The sequence below is a fragment of the Linepithema humile genome, chromosome 2 (assembly GCF_040581485.1).
Source record: "Linepithema humile isolate Giens D197 chromosome 2, Lhum_UNIL_v1.0, whole genome shotgun sequence".
NCBI classification, from domain to species: domain Eukaryota; kingdom Metazoa; phylum Arthropoda; class Insecta; order Hymenoptera; family Formicidae; genus Linepithema; species Linepithema humile.
The window spans coordinates 10,698,623-10,721,419 of NC_090129.1; the positions used below are offsets into that span (position 1 = coordinate 10,698,623).

The window sequence follows — 22,797 nt, forward strand, 5'->3', positions numbered from 1 at the left end:
AAAACCGGTTAATTACACTACTGTACTTTGAAAGTTATACATAGATTTATTGAAAAAACAGGAAGAATAACATAACAAAAAAGAAAAAACGAGAAACTTACAAGTCTAGATGTAATTATGTGTGAGATAACTCTTTGGGTTCGAAGCACTCTAAAAAAAAATTAACCACACTGTTATTATTTCATTTCACAGAAAGACAAATCATGTATATATTTGATATAAAATATAAATACCTGCTTTTAACTCTTTTCCGATATAGAAATACTTTGAACAACGCAGCAGATAATTATATCGCACTATAACACACCACGTGCACACAAGAAGCGAACTTCGAAACGAATCACAGAACTCGAGTTAGTTAGATTAGATACGGTGTGACTCTGAGAGGTCTGCCCTCTTACGGCCATCTGGTTCGGAGCAGAACAACGAGTTGAGTCGATCCGATCAAACGGTTAGATTAGACCGACGACGTGCCTCATTATTTAAAAGAAGGATCATGTGTGTGTGTGTGTGTGTGTGTATATATATATATATATATATATATATATGTATACACATGACAAAATTATTATTATATATTGCTCCTTTAAAAAAAACCAACAAATTAATATACATATTTAAATTAATATATTTTTTAGAATTTTATATGATATAATAAATTATATATATATATATAATTATATTATTATTTCTTATTAATAATTATTGTAATAATTATTATATTATTTCAAAAGATAATAATTGTTAAATGTTGTTTCTACGTTATAGCAACATTTAATAATCAATATAGAAAACTCAACATAGATTCAATGTTGAAAAAACCTTTACACTTCAACATTCAACATTGCAACGTCTCAGCAACGTTATTTCAACTTTCTGTGCTGTATGGGCACTCTTTGCAAGTTTCATATAATCATCATGACTAAAACTTAAATACGAGATAGATTTTGCAACGCGCGTCGCATAGCGGTAAACGAACAAACTAGCGATTATCGAATATTGCTATTGCAATGTTATTGCAATGTTGCTGTCACATTCTCATGAAATATTACAATTACAGGTTGCAATAATGTCTCAACAATATTACATTGCAACTTGCAAGATTGTAACATTGCTGCAATGTAATTGCAATGTTCTTGCAATGTTGCTAGAATGTTGCAATATTGCCGCAATGTTGCTGCAATATTCTGTGCTGTATGGGTAAGAGTAACTTGATGAGGTCCTTTCTTAAAAATCTCTTCTTTAAATATTCCAAGCACTAATTTTCGAACTATTTGTATCACTCATAAAATATATTTATATCTCATGTTATTTATTTTTCTCATATTATTTAGAAATACAATAAATAACATATATCTCTTATAAATGTAAAATAGTGTTTTTTTATTTTATTTTGTTTATATTCCTCTCTTGCATGCACGCGCGCGATAAGAAAAAGGTATAGAAACTTTTAGAAAAGTAAAATATTTCTAAATCAAGGCATTAAGTGAAATTAAGGAAAAAGTGACACAATTAGCCAGAATCTCTCGTTTATACAAAATCGTATACAATTGCGTATGACTATATCTGAAATTTGTTTTTTACTTATATATGTTTATACATGATGATGATTTATACAAGACTTATACATAATCATATATTAGACTAACAGAGATTCATATATAATTATATATAAAATATTGTGGACATTATATATAAGTATGTATTGTATAAAAAGTACTTACATGTAATTCTATACTGCAGTCGCTCCATTTATATATATATATATATATATATATATATATATATATATATATATATATAACGTTTTATATTTCGTCATGTATAATTATATATATTTTTACACAATTATGTAAAATATTGTATAACTCTATTAAATGCTACATGATTATATATGAGAAATTTTTTACCGAGAAACTTGGACTAACAAGGAAAGGGACCCAAGTGTCCTCCTCCGATTTTGACGAGCTTTAAATATGTTGTAAAGTAGTTCAAAATAAGAGACACGTATTTTTTTTTATGTGCTTTCTCGCACGTTTAGGGTTGAAACAACCCCTACAAGCTAAAACGGTTTTTTTGGTTTTAACTGAATATCGTCAAAACTGTAAAAGGTATCAAAAAATGTTTCGAATAAAAGTTGCATGGTCTTTTATGAGCTTTATAACCGCGTAGGTCGATTTTTAAAAAAATTTATATTTTTTAATTTACCCTCACCCCATCTTATTATTTTTACGAATTTCAAAATTTTTGTTATGACAAAAGTTGTAGCATTTTTTACGCTAAATACAACCATATATGATTTTATTATGTTTCGAAATCGCATCTTTCAGAAATGAGCTGTCAATGTCGCACTATATGCGTCGCGCTGCGATATATGCATATATATGCATAACGCATCGTTTGTGCCGCTTGTGTAATCGATGTTTGTTGCGCATGTGTAATTGATAAGATGAATAAAATTAGAAATAAAGATTAGCATGTTATGAAGTATTCGGAAAAATGTTCTGATCAAAGAACAAAGTTCACTAAAGTTGTTGCCAAGGCATCCCCTCTATTTTACACTTTTATAGTCGCATTTCAAGTGTATTTATAGCGCAGCGCGTTGTCATATCCCGTCAGTGCATATATATTACGCTTTAAAGTTGTGCGCTTGTTAGTGATTACGGAAAAACAATATATAAAACAGCATCAAAAAAAGAACAGCAAATTCACTATAAAGTAAGTATTATTTTTTTGTGCACAAATAAGGAGAAATATTTAATTGTTACCATATATTTTTCAGAATGGTTCAATTAAATCCATTTAACGTAATAATGTTAGTATACGTAACTTTTTCGGCCCTTAATCTATCAACAAGTCCGATAACATCTGAAGAACGAGAAATGGCACATAAAATAGAATCTATGCTGAAAGAAATGCGCGATGAGAGATACGAAATGAAAGTAGAAGAATCTTTAGATTATGAAAACGATAACGATATTCCAACAGCAGAGCAATTCGAACTAGGAGATGAAGAGGAAGAAGATGAGCTATTGGACGCAAATCCTAAAGTTATATGTACTACAGATGAACGTATTCCGTATGGATATAAAAAAAATGCAGTCGAATTTTGGAAAAGCAGTACAACAAGGCCAAGAACATTAGAAGGAGTAAAACAAAGATTTCGGAAAGTATATTCATTACGTCAATTACGACGATGGGAAATTCAAGTGAATCAAGGTGGCAGTAGATTCGAAAAATTAAAACAAATTTCGGAATATACATTAAATAATTTTCATACAGCTCTTGAAAATAGAATTATTGTTCACGACGCTGATTTAGCCCGATGGGCTATTCGGGCACAGGAAAATTTAAATGTACCAGGATGTAAATCCTGGATTTACATCCTGGTACATTTAAATTTTCCTGTGCCCGAATACGTTCATCTGTAATACATATAACTTTAGGATTTGCGTCCAATAGCTCACCTTCTTCCTCTTCATCTCCTAGTTCGAATTGCTCTGTTGTTGGAATATCGTTATCGTTTTCATAATCTAAAGATTCTTCTACTTCCATTTCGTATCTCTCATCGCGCATTTCTTTCAGCATAGATTCTATTTTATGTGCCATTTCTCGTTCTTCAGATGTTATCGGACTTGTTGATAGATTAAGGGCCGAAAAAGTTACGTATACTAACATTATTACGTTAAATGGATTTAATTGAACCATTCTGAAAAATATATGGTAACAATTAAATATTTCTCCTTATTTGTGCACAAAAAAATAATACTTACTTTATAGTGAATTTGCTGTTCTTTTTTTGATGCTGTTTTATATATTGTTTTTCCGTAATCACTAACAAGCGCACAACTTTAAAGCGTAATATATGCACTGACGGGATATGACAACGCGCTGCGCTATAAATACACTTGAAATGCGACTATAAAAGTGTAAAATAGAGGGGATGCCTTGGCAACAACTTTAGTGAACTTTGTTCTTTGATCAGAACATTTTTCCGAATACTTCATAACATGCTAATCTTTATTTCTAATTTTATTCATCTTATCAATTACACATGCGCGACAAACATTGATTACACAAGCGGCACAAACGATGCGTTATGCATATATATGCATATATCGCAGCGCGACGCATATAGTGCGACATTGACAGCTCATTTCTGAAAGATGCGATTTCGAAACATAATAAAATCATATATGGTTGTATTCAGCGTAAAAAATGCTACAACTTTTGTCATAACAAAAATTTTAAAATTCGTAAAAATAATAAGATGGGGTAAGAGTAAATTAAAAAATATAAATTTTTTTAAAAATCGACCTACACGGTTATAAAGCTCATAAAAGACCATGCAACTTTTATTCGAAACATTTTTTGATACCTTTTACAGTTTTGACGATATTCAGTTAAAACCAAAAAAACCGTTTTAGCTTGTAGGGGTTGTTTCAACCCTAAACGTGCGAGAAAGCACATAAAAAAAATACGTGTCTCTTATTTTGAACTACTTTACAACATATTTAAAGCTCGTCAAAATCGGAGGGGGACACTTGGGTCCCTTTCCTTGTAAGAAGCTTTCGCATTTTGCTCCACTGATTGCCCCGCAGACAGAATAAATTCCTGCTGACTATTAGTTCACACTCTTCGTTTATAACTCTTTCATGATCACAGAAATAATCGAAATTTTTAATAGCAATTGAATTGATCAGGTCCGGATCACGGATCACGTATTTCGGCTGCATAAATTCTGCATATATGCGTAACAGCTGAAGTTGGACTATTGCTTAGAGTTTTTGTCTAGAGGGGTGAAGTAATGAAAATTGTTTTATTTGCGACTATTTCTATTTGCCATATCCGAATTTAAGTGACAACACGCATGTCTTAAAGACATTTAAAAGATGTCTGAAAAAATATCTTTTGTCTAGGAAGATATATAACTGAGCACTTGAAAGAAAAAAAAATGTGCATGAACAAGTTAGCAAAACTGTTTCCCTGATGGAAATATTTTGCTGAAAGTACTATGAAATCAATGAAATCAATGAAAAGTAAAATAAAAGTTTTTAAAAAATTACTGAATATATTTCAAAATGAATCATAATTTTTCGTATGAAAATTTAATGTAATACTATGAAATATAAGAAAAGTTAAAATACACTGTTGAAAAATAATAAAAGAGTTTTGAAATATTAGACATTTTGAAATTTACTGAATTAAACTGAAAACTGTTACTTTTTAACGAAAAATTGCTAAAATATTTATGAAATTAATTAATGGGGTCAATTGAAAGAAATTTCTAAATACATTTCAGCAAAATTTCGTTATATTTTGTGACGTGACGCTTTCCGTCGCGCCCGTCACAAGGGCACTAGCCCGGCCAAAGGGGGCGGAATTTGGAGTTGCGTCCCCCCGGTCGAGGAGGGAGCGATTTCTCCCGCTTCGACGGGTCTTGCGCTTTTATTTAATTGTTATAATCTACCGATAAACTTAAGATTTTGGCGTTAGGGTGTATGGCCAATTTATCGTTTTGTGTAACTAACGTCAAGAAGAAGCGAACGCCGTGGGATTTCGAAGGATGACCTCGACAGTAAAGAGGAAGCCCGGAAAACATACGAAACCAAGGTTATGTATCGAGTCTCGCCTTAAACATTGTCATAGTAGCAGTTACCGATCCTCCAATTTTGCAAGACCGAGGTTACGGGGAAGCCCCGACAAGGTCCAGATAGAGGGAGCACGGCAGTGCAACCGGATGCCGAAAGACGTTGTCGCCATCACCGAGAGTCCAAACAGACGGTCGATGTAGCCGTGGCCTGGCCAGCCGGGCAGATCGAACCGGAGGACGGCAAATTCAGAGGCCCTTATTTTGAAGTATCGGCCGTTGGCGAGCAAGAAGGCAGAGATAAACAAATAAAGAATAAACAATTGACGAGGTCGGAGCTGTTTACGATCGACAGGCGACTCGAGGAAAAATTATAAACAGAGTGCGCTGACCGATGCGTGGAGACTCGACATGGGCCAGGGGAACCTCAGAGAAACCACTGTTTGACGAACCAGCAACCGGGAAGGAGCAGCTCCAGAGGAGGGTCCCGACGAGCGTAGCCGTACCGTCTTTGTAAGGCCATCACCCAGGGTAGATATAATTTTGTAATACCGGCCAAAGCGGACGCCTCCGACACATTCGTTACCGACAGTTACCGCTAAAGTACCGATTATTCTTGAGTATCGAAATAAGAAGTGTCGATATCGCTTCCCGTGAATTTCTGAGTCGGAGGTTAGCTGGCCCCGGTTACCGTGTTACCGTAGCCCTCTTCGAGGCGCTGAGCCGTCGACAGTCCAAACGCTTATGGTCCGAGAAAGACTTATATCGTTACCGTCTCCGTCTTACCGGAGTTATCAGTTATCGTTTGCCGGATTATATTGTTACTGTCTTCGTCTTACCGGAGTTATCAGTTACCTGTTACCGTATGTTACCATTGTCTTGAGAAGATACCGTTTGATAAAGTTGATAGAGAATTCGAGTCGCGGAATTTGCGTGGAGTGCAGTGCCGTTTTGCAGCGAGAGTTTGAATTCAGCCTTGGGGCGTAACGATCAACTCGTCGTGGAAACTTGAGTGCCTCTATCGAAATTACCGTCGAGATTACCTTTTTGTCGGCTACCGAAATCCATATATTACCGTTAGTACGGATTTGGCCTTGGAACGTCGTCTCTGGGCGAGATTCCGGATTCACGCCTTTAAAGAAACTGGATGTCTCTGGCAGGACTCCCTCTGTCTCCGTGTCTTACGGTGTTACCGTTTTGGGGCCTGTCCTGGAGCGTCGTTTCTTGGCGGAATCTCGGGAGTCGCAGTTTTGAGAGGAGACTGGAACGTATCTGGCAAATCTATTGCCGTATCGGTTACCGTAATGTTTCTCTGAGTATTGTTTTGGCTTATCATTCCGATTGCCGCTTCTGATTGTCGTTTTGCGTTCCGATTTTCGTGTTTGAATATCGTCGTAGGTAACGTTTTCGACTACCGTTTTGCGTATCGTTCCCGGAATATCGTTTTGAGTATCGTTTCGACTGTAGTCTTCGAGTACCGTTTCTCGAGTGTCGTTCTTGGATACCGTCTAGAGTAACGCCTTGGGAAGTATCGTTCTTGGTTATCATTTTGAGTATTGTTTTCTGTGACGCCTGTTAGGCGAATATGATGTTTTGATTTGCGTGCGATACCGACTCTCTTAAAGAGATTCTAAAGCTTATTCAACTCTGTTAATTCACGATTCTGTAATAATAAGTGTTATTAACTTTTATTGTTAAACGTGGTGTTTTTCTGACGACATCTCCTCTCCAGAATCTCCAATAGAAATCAAAAGAACTACGCCCCTCTGCCATATACTGAGCGGGGAGCGGCCGGACATATTAAAAGAAGTATTGAAGTTACCGTTACCGTGGTGCGATTATACGCACCTGGCGCCCATTTCCGGATACCGATTTCGCGAGTTACCGAGTCGAGCATCTATTGCCGATACCGCAAGTTACCGAATCGAGCACTTATTGCTGATATCGCGAGTTACCGAATCGTGCATTTACTGCCGACGCCGCGTAAGTTACCTAACTCCCGAAGATTGTGGAGTACCGCGGTTACCGATTTCCATTGGGCGTGCTCTTTCGGATCTGGCGTGATTCCGAGGCTAGTTCACGTCGCAATTTTCAGAAAAATATTTCCATCAGGGTTTCTTTAACTAAACCGAACAGGTAAGGCTGTATAATAACTGACGTAATTAAACTGACGTAACTAAATCGGAGTCGTGAAGAAGAGTCGCTCATGGGCGAGAGCTCGATTTTTATATCCTTCTGGTTTCAGGAGTAAAATTCTGCAATGTTCGGATTTTCCTCCCTTTTGGAGGACATTCAGGAAAACAAAGGTCAGAGAATGTTCTATGATGATAAATTTGTTTTTCGGAATTTATCAATTAGCTCCAGACGGATGTTATTATTAATGGAGCGTTTATAGAGATTCCACTTCTTATTTGAACTACATCCGACCTTTAATTTCCGTTCTTTTTTTACTTTTTATTCGGTAACGTCGCGAAAAGAAGGAACGTGGATGTACGTAGGATGTAACAATCCCGTGTTAGACAAATGTTGGGGGTGTACATATTTGCAATTTGAGAAAGTTAATTTCTTTCTTTGCGTAACATTTTTGTTATTAATATATGTATACATCAATATAATATATATGAGCATATATAGATTTCTTTATATATATATATATATGAGCACCTTAGAGGTATACTATGTTAAGTCACACGAACATAATTTTTCAGGAGAAGGATCTAAAGAGATTTTTCTTCTGATAATAATAACTCAATTTTTGAAAGAATGTGATTTAACATAGTATACCTCTGAGGTGCTCATATATATTTTCTAACATTGTCCTCTTGCTCTCGGTCGAATTTTGGACACCAATTTTTGTATTTAAAATCAGCGAGCGTATCGAAATTTCTCCGGTGGAATTGCATAATTCTGCTAATACTAATTAGTTTGTAGATTAATTTTAATTTGTATCATTTTGTCATTTAATTTGTATCATTTGTATCATTTGTATTATCCTGGACACCTACGACGTGGGAATTGCTGAGGAATATCAAGACGTAGGCACAGCATAAATAACCAAGGCGGACAATGGCTCGGCGATTAATATTTGGGACAGGACATGAGCGGGAAGCAGACAGGATACGAAACTTTCGCGAACATCAGTGGAATCCGGAGATAGACGAGGCAAGAGGTGTCGGAGAGCTCGAGCCTGGGAAAAGATTCTGCTCAGGAATCAAAACAGTATTGCTGATTCCGTCGAATCTTGCTGCGAGATGATTCCGTCGAACTTTGCTGCGAGAAACAGCCGTCGGATTGCTGCAGCCTCCCGACAGCCTCCATGGGTCAGCCGGATTTCGGCCGAAAAGGATTTGGAAAGGCTTCTGTCGTCCTAAAGTCCTGAAGTTGAGTATTCACGTTCGATACCTTACTCAATCGATTTTTCACGAATAGAACAAGCCAAAGTCAAATTATGTCACGATTGGTTACATTTGGATGATTTCACTAACAATAATAAAAGCATAGGAAATTGGAAATATTAAATGCATAATTAAAAACCAAAAATAGCAAATTTATTGATTAATTGATTACAAAATAAAATAAGGAATCAGCAATTCATTAAATAAGAACGCACTATCGCGCGATAACAATATTTATAATCAAATAGATCAGCCTTAAATATATTCTTGGAATATCCACGTGCCTTTGTCTCTTAAATACAGCCATGAAAGAATCTACTGTTTCTTCACCAGTCGAGATAATGTGGTTGAGAGATAACAAGAAACGGTAACATAACAACTATAATTGTGTGCAACTCGTAGGTGTAAGAGATAAGTTTACAAAAAACGCCTTTAACATAATCTACAGCTACTTTCAGTAGCTATATCTAGAAATATAATTTAGAATGTTAAAAGAGCTGTGTCTTGCAATTATTTTTATTGTAAATTCCAACCATTAAATAAAATTATATTGTAATTTAAAATAGCAGAAATGAGAGATATCTTTAATTCTATAGCGGATGATTATAAAATGTTTAATTATGATAGATAAGATAATACAATAAGTAAAATATGTTAAGATTTTTGTATACTTACAGTCTTAACAATATATATTTCCAGTCACATATTCAATTCTTTTTTTTAAATCCACAATTGATTTCGAATCGATAGCGTATTGAAATGTGCAAAGAAAAAATTGATGTTATATTCAAAATAATTTATTTAATGAAAAAGAGTATTTGTGTACATGCATTAACAATTATTAAATATATTTATTATTGCTATACTTTAATTTCATAGTAATCTATTCTTGTCTACTCATGCATCTCACGGGTTAATTAATCCCATGATTGAGCACGGAAATTCGAAATCCGTATGCTATCAATAATGGTCGAAACAATGTTTATATCTAATAATTAATCACGATAATGGTCTATCAATACTAATTTTGGATGCAAATAGCGGAAACTGAGCTCTACGCTAAAAGTCTTTCGAAAACCGCCAAGTCGCTCTCAAATTTTTCTTAAATAAAAGATATAATTTACGCATACGTGAAAATATCTATAACACGAAGTTTTAAATTGCTGACTGTCGAACTCTCGTCATTTGAGGAAGCTCGCGTGCGTGTATATTTTTATCAAGTGCAAAATAATCGCGAAATCATGCGTTTTAAAAACAGTACTAGCGTGAATCACTTTATATCATTGTGTGAGAAAAATTGAAATGAAAAATTTGCACAATTTATAAATGATTGATAAAATAAAGCTAACTAAATATTAAGCAAGCAAACGAGAGGACGGGAGTGGAATTTAAAAATAAAAAGACAGTTTAATGAGTATATATAACTCTGTGTTGCTCATTAATATGTAATATACATATTTACATTCTAGTGGAACACGGATTACAAGAATAAAGACTTTCATATATTGTTACAAATATGAAGAAACGTTGACAACATCTTCATTCGGCGGTCGCGCTTCTACTGGCGTTTTGGACAAAAATATGATATATTTGCGTATGATTACTTAACGTTGATATATATATATATATATATATACACTCACCCGAAAAAAAAGCGGTACACTGAAAATGTGGGAAAAATTCATCAAATTTCAACTGACGATAACTTCGTAAATAATAAAGATAGAAAGTTCTATAAAATATGGAAATGAAGCTAAAAATCTCTACTTTAAGAATCAATTTATTTCAATGTTGCAAAATAAATTTATTGAAAATGGCGGATGACAAAGCGCGAGCATGCAAAATTGAAAAATAATGGTTCGAGTTTGCGACGGTGCACGGTATAAACAAAAAATTGTAGCTTATTGGGATCAAAAGCGTACGAAAGTACAGAGTCTCCTCTTTAAAATGCTTTTTTATGCATCTCGATACGATGATTTTTCGCTGAGAGATTCGCATTTGAAGAAAAAGGCAGATTCTTACTTCAAATGCGAATCTCTCAGCGAAAAATCATCGTATCGAGATGCATAAAAAAGCATTTTAAAGAGGAAACTCTGTACTTTCGTACGCTTTTGATCCCAATAAGCTACAATTTTTTGTTTATACCGTGCACCGTCGCAAACTCGAACCATTATTTTTCAATCAATTGTTTTGCATCCGAAGGAGATGTCTGCAGATCTTTTGTGATTTCTCCGCCCTGACTTTTTGTTTATGCTCGACCGCACATTGCGAGAAAAGTGCTTGATTTCTGCGATGAAGTTGGCATAAATCGACTCGAATGGCCAGCAATGAGTCCAGATTTAAATCCCATTGAACACCTATGGGACAATATTAACAGAAAAGTACGAAATCATATACCTGCTCCTCAGTCATTGCCAGAACTTCGAAGAGTTCTTGAAATAGAGTGGAATGACATTACGCAGTCTGAAATTAGAACATTAATAAGGAGTATACCTCGTCGCATGAATGAGGTAATACGCGCACGAGGAGGTCATACCCATTATTAATATACGCGCGCGCACACGCAATTGTACACGCACCACCGGGAGGGTTTGGAGTCGTTAAATATCGTGGACCTGACGAGCCATGAGGTCCTTATCCCAGTGGTGCACGCACACACACACACACACGGGATCAGATTTCTGCCACGTCCACGCCGTTGATCCTGGGTAACGCTAAAAGCAGAATTGACACTTACAACCGTAAGAAGAGTTTGGAGTTTTAAAATACCGCGGAGCTGATGACCACGGAATTCTTATTCTTGCAATTCGGTCTGGTTCAAAATTGAATATCTCGGCACGTAATACAGCTAGCAGGATTTTTTAAAAACCATTTTAAAAGTTTGGATGTCTAGTGTTCGAAAATTCATAACGCAATAATGTGCAACAATTTTCTCCAAAATGGCGGATGACAAAGCAAAAGCATGCGAAATTGAAAAATAATGGTTTGAGTTTGCGACGGTGCACGGTATAAACAAAAAATTGTAGCTTATTGGGATCAAAAGCGTACGAAAGTACAGAGTCTCCTCTTTAAAATGCTTTTTTATGCATCTTGATACGATGATTTTTCGCTGAGAGATTCGCATTTGAAGTAAGAATCTGCCTTTTTCTTCAAATGCGAATCTCTCGGCGAAAAATCATCGTATCGAGATGCATAAAAAAGCATTTTAAAGAGGAGACTCTGTACTTTCGTACGCTTTTGATCCCAATAAGCTACAATTTTTTGTTTATACCGTGCACCGTCGCAAACTCGAACCATTATTTTTCAATTTTGCATGCTCGCGCTTTGTCATCCGCCATTTTCAATAAATTTATTTTGCAACATTGAAATAAATTGATTCTTAAAGTAGAGATTTTTAGCTTCATTTCCATATTTTATAGAACTTTCTATCTTTATTATTTACGAAGTTATCGTCAGTTGAAATTTGATGAATTTTTCCCACATTTTCAGTGTACCGCTTTTTTTTCGGGTGAGTGTATATATATATATATATATATATATATATATATATATAATATATAGTAGCAATTAATAATATTTTTAAATATTCTTGGCGCAACGTTGCAGAATAAAAATCTATGATATTCTTATATCATAATCCATAACTCTCGGCTATAATGCAAGTGACTAGTATTACGTTAAAATACACTTAAAATTCGATTCGATTATATGAAGTGCATCATGCGCTGGTCATTTCCTGTTTGGGGTCTGCATGAAGGTAGTCCAGGAACATAAAAATAATTGTGCAGAGTGTGTAAAGTGGAACAGGTAACGAATTAATTGGATGCATCATTCTGATCACTTAATTTCGATGTATCGTATACAGTTCGATTGATCATTATGCATGTCGCGTTTCTGTTGAGTAACGCGTGTTTAGATGAAATATAACATTTTCAGTTTACATTTGTTAATTTTAACCGCATGAAAACACTCCGTCCAATTATTTGTTACATTCATAAGATGGTCTCTATGATAATTGGTCGGCTTGTGACGATTTCAAACAGATAGCGAAAACAGATTTATCTTATTTTTTTTAACATCGACACGAGTAACAATGACAATTGCTTACATTGAGTGAACTTGCCTGCAACTCGCATGATGAAACAACGAGATTTGGAAACTTATGCTTTACTCAAAATCCTTTCGCATTGCTCGAGCGGCCGCGACGATCGCAGCCTCGGCGATAGATCTACGATAATAATCAGAATTGCACAAAGATACTGCTTTACTTATATTTGCAGAATGCTTTTATATCAATTCTGTCCGTAATATTAATTGAAAATAAATAAATATTTTATAATTGTTAGATACAAGGCTCTTCTATACTTTATAATTCATATTTATACACGTTCTAACGCGGGCAACTGCGAAACGCAAAACACAGAAAATCCGATTTTAAAGCATATTGTCAATTTTTCATCGAAATGTAACATTTCAAAAATCCGGCGTACGTGTGTGATTTATGAATAAATTCAGTGTATGTGTGTGTGTTGCATACGTGACTGTAACAATAGCGTCATTGTAGCAGTTCGGCTATTTTTAGTCATTAAACGTTATTCTCAAACATTGATCGGGCGAGATTCGTATGGTTGCCTCGTCTTAAATCGGAACTACTCAAATCAACGTAATTGTTGATACTTTCACCCAGAAAAGTTGTAATAAGTTGAAAGTTTTACTTGAAATTTGAGATTTGTGAATCCAGAATCGTTCATTTCAGACAAATAATTAATTAGGATTGCGCATATGTATTTCGCAGCCATAATAATCACTTTCTAGACATCTTTTTCTTCTCCCTGTAGTTATAGCAAGCACTTTTTTTTTTGAATAGCCGTCCATACTACAAGAATTAAAATAAAAATGCTCTAAATATCTTATCAATTACAAATAAAAAAAAGTTAAAATAAAACTATTTGGTATTTTAGATACAAAAAGCCACAGTGAATTTCTCAAAAAATTATAGCCACGAACTATTTTCACTAATTATACCATCATAACATGTTTTTTCGCGCAACAGTTTAAATGGTGAAGCAGTGTCTCGTGCAACTCCGACGTTAAAACATGATCTCTTTCACATATAACAAACACGTGCTTATAAAAGCACGTTTATAAATAGACATATGTGTATATGCATACGCGACATTTACAGACTTGCCGTCTACATGCGGCACATTAATGGAAGAGAAAAATTCTCCAACCACAACGAATGTCAACTATCTTAAACATGATATGCTACGTTAGAAAAATTGGCATTTGGTCCGGAAAAAGAAACATACGAAATGCGAATCTTGAGTGTGACAGTACCCTATCTAGGCTTCGTCATACTTTAGGCGCCTGACGGGAACATTAAATCAACATCTTCATTGCGTCAATACAGATCGGCGCGCATTTCAGCACGTATGCCGAATCAACTTTGATGCGGCTTTACTTACAGCTAATCGCGATCACTACAACCGAGATGGGTGTATTCTGTAATTTAAAGTAATTTTATGTAGTAAAAGCTCGGTTCCTCAAATTTATTTTTGCACTTTGAGATGTGTTAATTATAATTTTACAACAAAATATTTAACATCCCATCGAACAATAAAGTTTTTCTATATAAAGATAAAGAGTAAAAAATTTAGTTATTTTATTAAAATCGGTTACTTTTTAACAAAAATCAATATAATGAACGTATAAAAATCAGAAATTTTTATCTAATAAATTATATTTTATTAGTGTCATCGACTTTTATCATATCATCGTTTGCAATCATATTTTTGCGTATCTTTCTTACTTTTACCGGAGATACGAACGTATTATGTAGTACAGAATAAATCCATAGAATCGCTATCCTCACACAAAACACATATACATAGTCGTCGAAAACACCGAATGACGTTCATCTTTTATCTCGCAACCGGAAATGGTTATCGGCCATTTCTCGATCTCTTCTTTAAACTCTTAAAATGCTATCAGCTCAACAAACGCAACGAGACATGATCCTAAAGATCGCGCTCGATTACGATCGAAAGTCGATAAAATTTATAAACTCTCGTACAACAATAACATCAAAATTGCAAAAATAACAGATCGTTCTTTAAATCACAAAATGGCCGATTTACCGAGATGTGCGTAAGCCATCGTTATTAAAATCGTCGAGTGATCATCTATTTTCTCTCTTTACATTTTGATCCTCGCGACTTTCACGACAAGCGGACGGCAAGATCTTTAGACAGTAAACGTCACACGGAGGATTCTTCTACCACTACGACAAAAGCGGGATTTGCTTATCTCGAATCCAGAACCGGTTGCTGAACAAAGTTAACTACAACATCGGTGGGTTTTGGTTACTAATCGATTAATCGAAATTATTCCTCGTCGATGGTAGGCTGGACCTGTAGCACATCCTTTAGGATCCTGTGTTCATACTGCTCATCGGGAACTTGAAGCAACGAGACGGAGGGGGAGTCAGAGCCGTGCAACAACTGTTGCACGGTATCTTGCTCTCAAACCTTGCTCTCGGGCCCGTCGGTGGTGTGCTTGAAAGAATTACGGATTTTGCTCAGATGAAGAGCAGTAATGTGTCCGTAGCTCTTGTTGTACCATTCAGGTGTGCAATCCCTGAAAACAAATTTGTTATAAATAATTATTATTTAAATTTTCATATAATTAACACAGCTGATTGTAAATAAAATGCACAGTTAATTTCAGCCCAATGTAAATAAGATTGAAAAACATTCCTAAGCAAGATATCAAGAATTCTAAATAAAGATGACCGTATTGCTAGAGAGAAACATTCCTTACTTCGTATCGACTCTAGATAAATGCATAATGCGGGATTTGCCGCTGCCGCACGGCTCGATAAGATAACGAGAGGCCAGAACGATGCCGCGAGTCCCTCCGAGCATAACAGGGGCGTCTGGATGTTGCACGGATGTTTCCACAATGACGCAAGCGCCTTTGGGAAGGTCATTTCGCCAGGATCTATAAAATTTAATTATGTTAGTTGAAAACTGTCCTAAATGTTTTTAATATAAAATTTTTTTTATTTAAAATATCATTAATTTTTTATGTATTATATTTGAATTTATATATATATATATATATATATATATATATATATATATATATATATAAATTATAATTATTATATATAAGTAATATAATTTTATTGACTTACCTTAATACGCAATAATCTCTGGCGGGTAATGGGCTCATATTACCCGTGGCGTATTGAAAGACCTTCACATTGGTATCCAACTTGTTTATCAATCTGTACTTCAAAAGTTGCGGATCCCAGATATGCCTTTCTCTTAGCACACGATGTAGCAACTCGTTCGGCGGAGCTTCGACTTCCGTTGACACTCGACAGAGACGAAGCGGGTCCGTCGTCTACTTTTTTATACGCCATTTCTACACTATTTCAGCAGGATTGTTCACTGTGACCCAACCGCAACTTCTGCTAAACAAGTTACTTAGCGTTAATTTATTTCATTTTTTGTTTTATATCTATATATTACTGAACAGAAAATGGTTCTGTAAAAATCTTAAAAGAGCAACGCAGATGTTAGCAAATAAAATATATATTTTAACAATGTGGACTATGCCTTCGTTTAAAATATAAGATTTCAATGCATTGTAATTGTTAAAACTAATTTAAGCTCTCACATTTTGTGTTTCTTATTTTTATAATTCGCGCTACTTTGCTTTCTTTTATATAAATAGGATATATCTGTCCTACAGCGCTCCTTGTATTAGTGTTTTATTTTTAAGCCGTTAGGCGTCTCGTATTGTTATCCCTCTCGCAGACACTTTTTTTTTGTAAGAAGCCAATAATAATAGCGTTTTCGATTATACAGGATTTGAACGACCCAGGGTTGGTTAATGACGTCATTGCAACCTCTCCACCAATGAAAGACTTGCATTTATAGTAAAATAGTGATTGATCAACCCTAGATCGTTCAAACCCCGTTTATTCGAAAACGCTATAAGTCTGTCAAGTTATACCACGCAACGTGTGTAGTCGTGTTTTCTGTTGTTCACCCATCTAAAACTTTAACAGGTTATGGGCCCAGCACGCTTCCACTGCGCATTGGCTGCAGTCAAAATTCACGGAAAGGGCGGCGCTGCGCACGATGTCAACAACTCGAAGAAGAAGACACAAGGAGCGAAAAACACGAGATATGAAAAGAAGGAAATCATTTGTCGTTACTGCCACAAAAGAGGTCACGTAGAGAAGAGATGCTATAAAAAACGTGACGATACCCGATACAAGAAGGATGCCGACAAATCAGCAAGAGACGACACAGCAAACTTCGGTGCCTTCATGGTGTCCAACTTCGAATTCGCATCACGTGTATTACAGGACGATTCGAAAGATGTATGGCTTTTGGACAGCGGTGCTTCTATTGTAAGCACATGTGTTTTCGACGCGAATGGTTTAGCGAATTAGACGAAAATTACCGTGAGTCTGTAAGTCTCGGAGACAATTCGACGTGCGAAGTAAGAGGATGCGCGGTGCAATTAAAATAAAAATGTACGTTGATGGCAAGTGGCTTAACGGTAAATTAGAAGACGTGTTGTTCATACCGTCATTACGTAAAAATCTTTTCTCAACCGGCGTTTGTACTTCAAAAAACTACATCCTAAAGTTCGAATCAAATAATGTTAAAAGAGTGACCCCAATAATCGCCCGATTTGCGGCCCTCGAATTTGGAACCAAATAGTACGCTAAATGATAGTTTATGATGAGACATTGATTACAGAAAATTTTTACATTGAGCCTACTTTTCATTTCGAAGATAGGCGATGTCAAAGTTGCTAGGTCAGGTGCGGTATCATGACATATCTCACAAGTAAACTTACGGAACTGTCTGTCGGAGCTCACTGATTTTGATGGGACTTTGCACACTTGTAGAACTATGACAAATAATCGACATATATTTTTTTTATATCGGTAAAGGTGCACTTTAAAGGGTGAAAACTACCCCTTAGATGTGAGTTTTAGCTAGAATTCGTATAGAATCTGCGTTTGAAAAGATGGTAAAATAGATTTAAGGGGTTTCTGAGGTCACTAATTACGAATCCGAGGCTAGAATTTCACAATTCAAAATGGCGGACATCGACTAATTAACAATTATTAATCGATATGCACAAAAATGATTATTTACACGTTTGCCTAACCTAACCTAACTCAAGCAGGGCAGGGAAGAGTTCAATACAGCAATTAACTGACAAACTTGGAATCGGAGAGGAGTTTGTCAGTTTATTAACATATTAGATTTACGATTTTCGATTTTGAAATTCTATGTTCAGAGTCGTAATCAGCGATCCCAGAAACGTGTAAATGATCATTTTTGTGCATATCGATTAATAATTGTTAATTAGTCGATGTCCGCCATTTTGAATTGTGAAATTCTAGCCCCGGATTCGCAATTAGTGACCTCAGAAACCCCTTAAATCCATTTTACCATCTTTTCAAACGCAGATTCTATACGAATTCTAGCTAAAACTCACATCTAAAGGGTAGTTTTCACCCTTTAGAGTGCACCTTTACCGATATAAAAAAATATATATCGATTATTTGTCATAGTTCTACAAGTGTGCAAAATCCCATCAAAATCGGTGAGTTCCGACAGACAGTTCCGTAAGTTTACTTGTGAGATATGTCATGATACCGCACCTGACCTAGCAACTTTGACATCGCCTATCTTTGAAACGAAAAGTAGGCTCAATGTAAAAATTTTCTGTGATCAATGTCTCATCATAAACTATCATTTAGCGTACTATTTGGTTCCAAATTCGAGGGCCGCAAATCGGGCGAAATTTCACCTCTTTTTGGGGTCACTCTTTCTCGCAATAATTCGACATTGGCCTACGGAATTAAACAAAGTAATAACTTGTTCCGATTATTAATCAAAGTCGATTTTGTCAACGAAACAAACGCGGTTTCTGTCAATAGCTTGAAAACATGGCACGAGCGATTAGGCCACATAAATTGCCAATCTCTTCGCGAAATGATAAAGAAAAATTTAATTAATGGCGTCTCGTTATCCGAAAGCGATAAGTTTTTCTGCGAAAGCTGCCAGTTCGGTAAGCAGCATCGTTTACCTTTTAAGTCTAAAGTAAGAAATAATCATAACAGAAAAATAGGCGAATTTATTCATACCGATGTGTGCGGTCCGATATCTGAGGCATCTATCGGAGGTTCAAGATACTTCTTGCTTTTTAAAGATGACAAATCAAGTTTTGGTCATATCTATTTTCTAAAGTATAAAAGTGAAACTTTCGATAAATTTAAAGAGTTTGAACAGTTAATTTTTAATAAATTTGGAACGCGGATAAAGACCGTTAGAGCTGACAACGGTACTGAATTTTGTAACAAATATATGAGTAATTATTTTGCCCTTCGCGGAATTACACTTGAAACATCTGCACCGTACACTCATGAACAAAACGGTCGCTCAGAAAGGGAAATAAGAACAATTGTAGAATGTGCACGCACAATGTTGCACGCCAAAAATCTACCCACACGTCTTTGGGCTGAGGCTGTGAACACAGCCGTATATATACTAAATCGTTGCATTTCTTCGCAATCGTGTAACATTACTCCCTTCGAAAAATGGTATAATAGAAAGCCTGATTTGTCACACATACGAAAATTTGGAAGTGACGCGTTCGCGCATGTGCCTAAAGAGCATAGAAAGAAATAGGATCCTAAATCGAATAAATTAGTTTTAGTAGGATATCAAGGCGAATCTACTAACTGTCGGCTCTTTGATGTATCAACAAACAAAATAATAGTAACAAGGGACGTCATAATTAACGAAATATCCGACAATAAACCAGACACAGAATCCGGCAAAACATTAATAAAAATTGCAAATCCGGACGAAAATATAACTGAGCTTTTCGAGAATGTACAAAACGATCAATTAGAGTTAATCAACGAAAGGGAAAATTTAAGACAAGCCGAGCATAATGACGCGTATAATCTAAGAGACCGACGGTTAATAAAAGCGCCGGGTCGTTATGAAGCGAGTGTAGCAATTTTTAATGAACCGGTAACATATATCGAGGCAACTACAGGGGAAAATGCGAGTCAATGGAAATTGGCGATTAAAGAAGAGCTTGAAGCTCACCAGAAGAACGACACGTGGTCTCTAGTTCCTTTACCTAAAAATCATAACATAATTGGGTGTAAATGGGTCTTTAAAATAAAAGAAAATCCTACAGAAAATAGTATTCGTTTCAAAGCCCGATTATGTGCAAAAGGCTTCTCGCAAAAGGCTGGACTGGACTATACCGAAACCTTCTCCCCTGTGGTTCGCTACGATTCGATTCGTGTCCTTTTAGCAATCGCCGCACATGAAAATTTAAAAATAAGTCAATTTAACATTAAAACCGCTTTTATCAATGGAATTTTGAACGAGGAAATTTATATGCAATTACCAGAAGGAGTCGAGACAAAAGACAGAAATATAGTCTGTAAATTAAATAAGGCTCTGTATGGCCTCAAGCAGGCAGCAAGATGCTGGAATAGGCAATTCAGCGATTTTTTGCAAAAATTTAATTTTCAACAAAGCGACGCCGACCAATGCGTTTACATCGGTCAATTCAAAGGGGGAAAAGTATATCTTGCCCTTTACGTGAATGATGGACTTATACTAGCATCATCACAAATAGTATTAGATAAAATTTTACAAGCTCTTAATACCACCTTTGAAATGACCAAAGGAAACGGTAATACGTTTGTCGGAATGGAGATCGAGCGCGACCGTCCGAATAACACTATTTTTATTCATCAAAAACATTACATCAACCGTCTACTAGTTCGCTTCAATATATCCGATGCAAATCCCGTATCAATTCCCGCTGATCCTCATGTAAATCTACGATCAGCTGATGTCGAAAACACAATATGCCGAAACACGCCGTATCGTGAGGCAATTGGTGGCCTCTTGTTCTTAGCCTCCGTGTCAAGGCCTGACATTTCCTACGCAGTCGGAGTCGTTAGTCGATATTTAAACAATTACAACACATCTCACTGGAATGCAGTAAAACGGATTTTCAAATACCTGAAAGAAACTTTGGACTTTGGAATCATATATAACGGAAATAAATCCGATCTAAAATTAATTGGATACTGCGACTCTGACTACGCAGCGGACATCGACACGCGTCGCTCAGTTAGCGGATATATTTTTAAAATCATGGACGGTTCAGTTACTTGGAATTCAAAACGTCAGGCAACTGTAAGTCTCAGCACTACAGAAGCTGAATATATCGCCGCATGCATGGCGACGAAAGAAGCAATTTGGTTAAAAAAGCTTCTGTCTGATATCGGGCGTCGATGCAAAGATGCGACCGTGATTATGATAGATAATCAAAGTGCGATAAAGCTTATTAAAAATCCCGAATTCCACAGTCGCACAAAACATATCGACGTGCGCTATCATTTTATTCGAGAGAAGCTTGCGAATCATGAAATCGACGTAAAATACATTTCAAGTCAAAATCAACTAGCCGATATTTTCACAAAAGGCTTACCACGAGATCGGTTTAAATATTTACGGCACGAAATAAGTGTTGTAAATAGAGAGACGTTATTAAATGCGTAAATCGCGATTTAAGTTCTTTGTTATACCTTACAAAATGTACAAGCGGTGGGAGTGTTAAAACTAATTTAAACTCTCACATTTTGTGTTTCTTATTTTTATAATTCGCGCTACTTTGCTTTCTTTTATATGAATAGGATATCTCTGTCCTACAGCGCTCCTTGTATTAGTGTTTTGTTTTTAAGCCGTTAGGCGTCTCGTATTGTTATCCCTCTCGCGGACACTTTTTTTTGTAAGAAGCCAATAATAAGTCTGTCAAGTTATACCACGCAACGTGTGTAGTCGTGTTTTCTGTTGTTCACCCATCTAAAACTTTAACAGTAATAAAGAAAATGTAAATTCTGAAAATTGCTAGATTTACCAATTTTTATAATTTAAGATTCCAGTCTAATAAATGAATTTTATTGATCTGTTTTAATCGTTTTAAAATTTTCACAAATAAATTAATCATAATGATGACATGTACTAACTTTTCTCGCGCTTCTTTCAACAATGCCGTAGTGCAAGCATATAGATAACCCCTCCAATCCTGCTTCAATTCCGAACCCAGTTCCTCCAACGCCACTGGAATGCTCTCTTCCATGTAGTTAAAGTGGCACTGCGTCAACATGTCTGATGAAACCTGAAAGAACCGGAAGAAGCATGAGCCGGGCCCTTCCTACTCGTGCGAGCGATCTCCGCGCCTGCGGATCGAACTAAGCGATTGCGATCGAGAAATGACGACGCTTCGGCACTCACCATGAATAATTCACGATGCATCTTGACCAGATAGAGAAGACAGTCGTGAGCGGCTTTGTTTTCCGACAATTCCCGCTGATATTGATTGCCTACAGTATTGATTGCCGACATCTCGTTTGTCCACATTTCGTTTACCAATGAATAGCTTGTTTTGAATATTTATTTTGTTTGAATACAAAAAAGACATTAAAAAATTAATACATTTTTAAATAATCAATATTTATTGGATTTTTATATATAATTTTATTTATTAATGCACATTTTAGGATGAAACTTATCGTAAAAACGGAAGGAAAGCAAAGAAATTTTTGGAAATATATACGACAGCTTTTTATGAATTTTAGTGATGCAAATGAATAAGATAAATTTATAAATTTATTTTAACACTGCGTAAATTTTATTCGGCTTTTGGCATCAATTTGCTCTCAGGTTATATTAA

At 35.8% G+C, this 22,797-nt stretch overlaps 1 protein-coding gene and 3 long non-coding RNA genes across 5 annotated transcripts in view; 1 reads left to right on the forward strand and 3 right to left on the reverse strand.

Annotated features, from left to right (window-relative positions):
* The window catches only part of LOC136998086 (uncharacterized), a 30,534-nt gene extending 30,112 nt beyond the window's left edge, over positions 1–422 (reverse strand). The window contains exon 1 of the long non-coding RNA XR_010888656.1: positions 102–422. This is a non-coding gene — a long non-coding RNA (uncharacterized lncRNA). The remainder of the gene's footprint in view (positions 1–101) is intronic.
* A 1,394-nt stretch (positions 423–1,816) lies between these two features.
* LOC136998085 (uncharacterized) lies at positions 1,817–9,856 on the forward strand. The gene is made up of 2 exons (XR_010888654.1): positions 1,817–2,718; positions 2,783–9,856. It is a non-coding gene; the product is annotated as an uncharacterized lncRNA (long non-coding RNA).
* LOC136998084 (uncharacterized) lies at positions 3,469–4,057 on the reverse strand. Its single transcript, XR_010888653.1, has 2 exons — positions 3,774–4,057; positions 3,469–3,709 (listed from the first exon to the last, which is right to left on the reverse strand). It is a non-coding gene; the product is annotated as an uncharacterized lncRNA (long non-coding RNA).
* A 4,770-nt stretch (positions 9,857–14,626) lies between the features above and the next one.
* LOC136998082 (stAR-related lipid transfer protein 13-like) lies at positions 14,627–22,488 on the reverse strand. Of its 2 annotated transcripts, none has more exons than XR_010888651.1 (5): positions 22,359–22,482; positions 22,091–22,242; positions 16,184–16,465; positions 15,808–15,987; positions 14,627–15,624 (listed from the first exon to the last, which is right to left on the reverse strand). XR_010888651.1 is itself a non-coding variant. In XM_067350113.1 (5 exons), the coding sequence occupies exons 3-5, from the start codon at positions 16,219–16,221 to the stop codon at positions 15,510–15,512; spliced, it is 333 nt and encodes a 110-aa protein (XP_067206214.1). In that variant the 5' UTR covers positions 16,222–16,462; positions 22,091–22,242; positions 22,359–22,488; the 3' UTR covers positions 14,627–15,509. The 2 variants fall into 2 exon arrangements, 1 of the variants encoding a protein (XP_067206214.1); XM_067350113.1 differs by having other exon boundaries at positions 16,184–16,462; positions 22,359–22,488.
* Positions 22,489–22,797: the final 309 nt, after the last annotated feature.

Excerpts from the sequence above, each read along its gene's own strand:
- LOC136998082 (XM_067350113.1), bottom strand. The coding sequence starts at position 16,221 with ATGAGCCCATTACCCGCCAGAGATTATTGCGTATTAAG. Across the intron at positions 15,988-16,183 it reads AGAGATTATTGCGTATTAAG|ATCCTGGCGAAATGACCTTC; the intron begins GTAAGTCAATAA and ends TAAATTTTATAG. Across the intron at positions 15,625-15,807 it reads TTATCTAGAGTCGATACGAA|GGATTGCACACCTGAATGGT; the intron begins GTAAGGAATGTT and ends ATTTGTTTTCAG.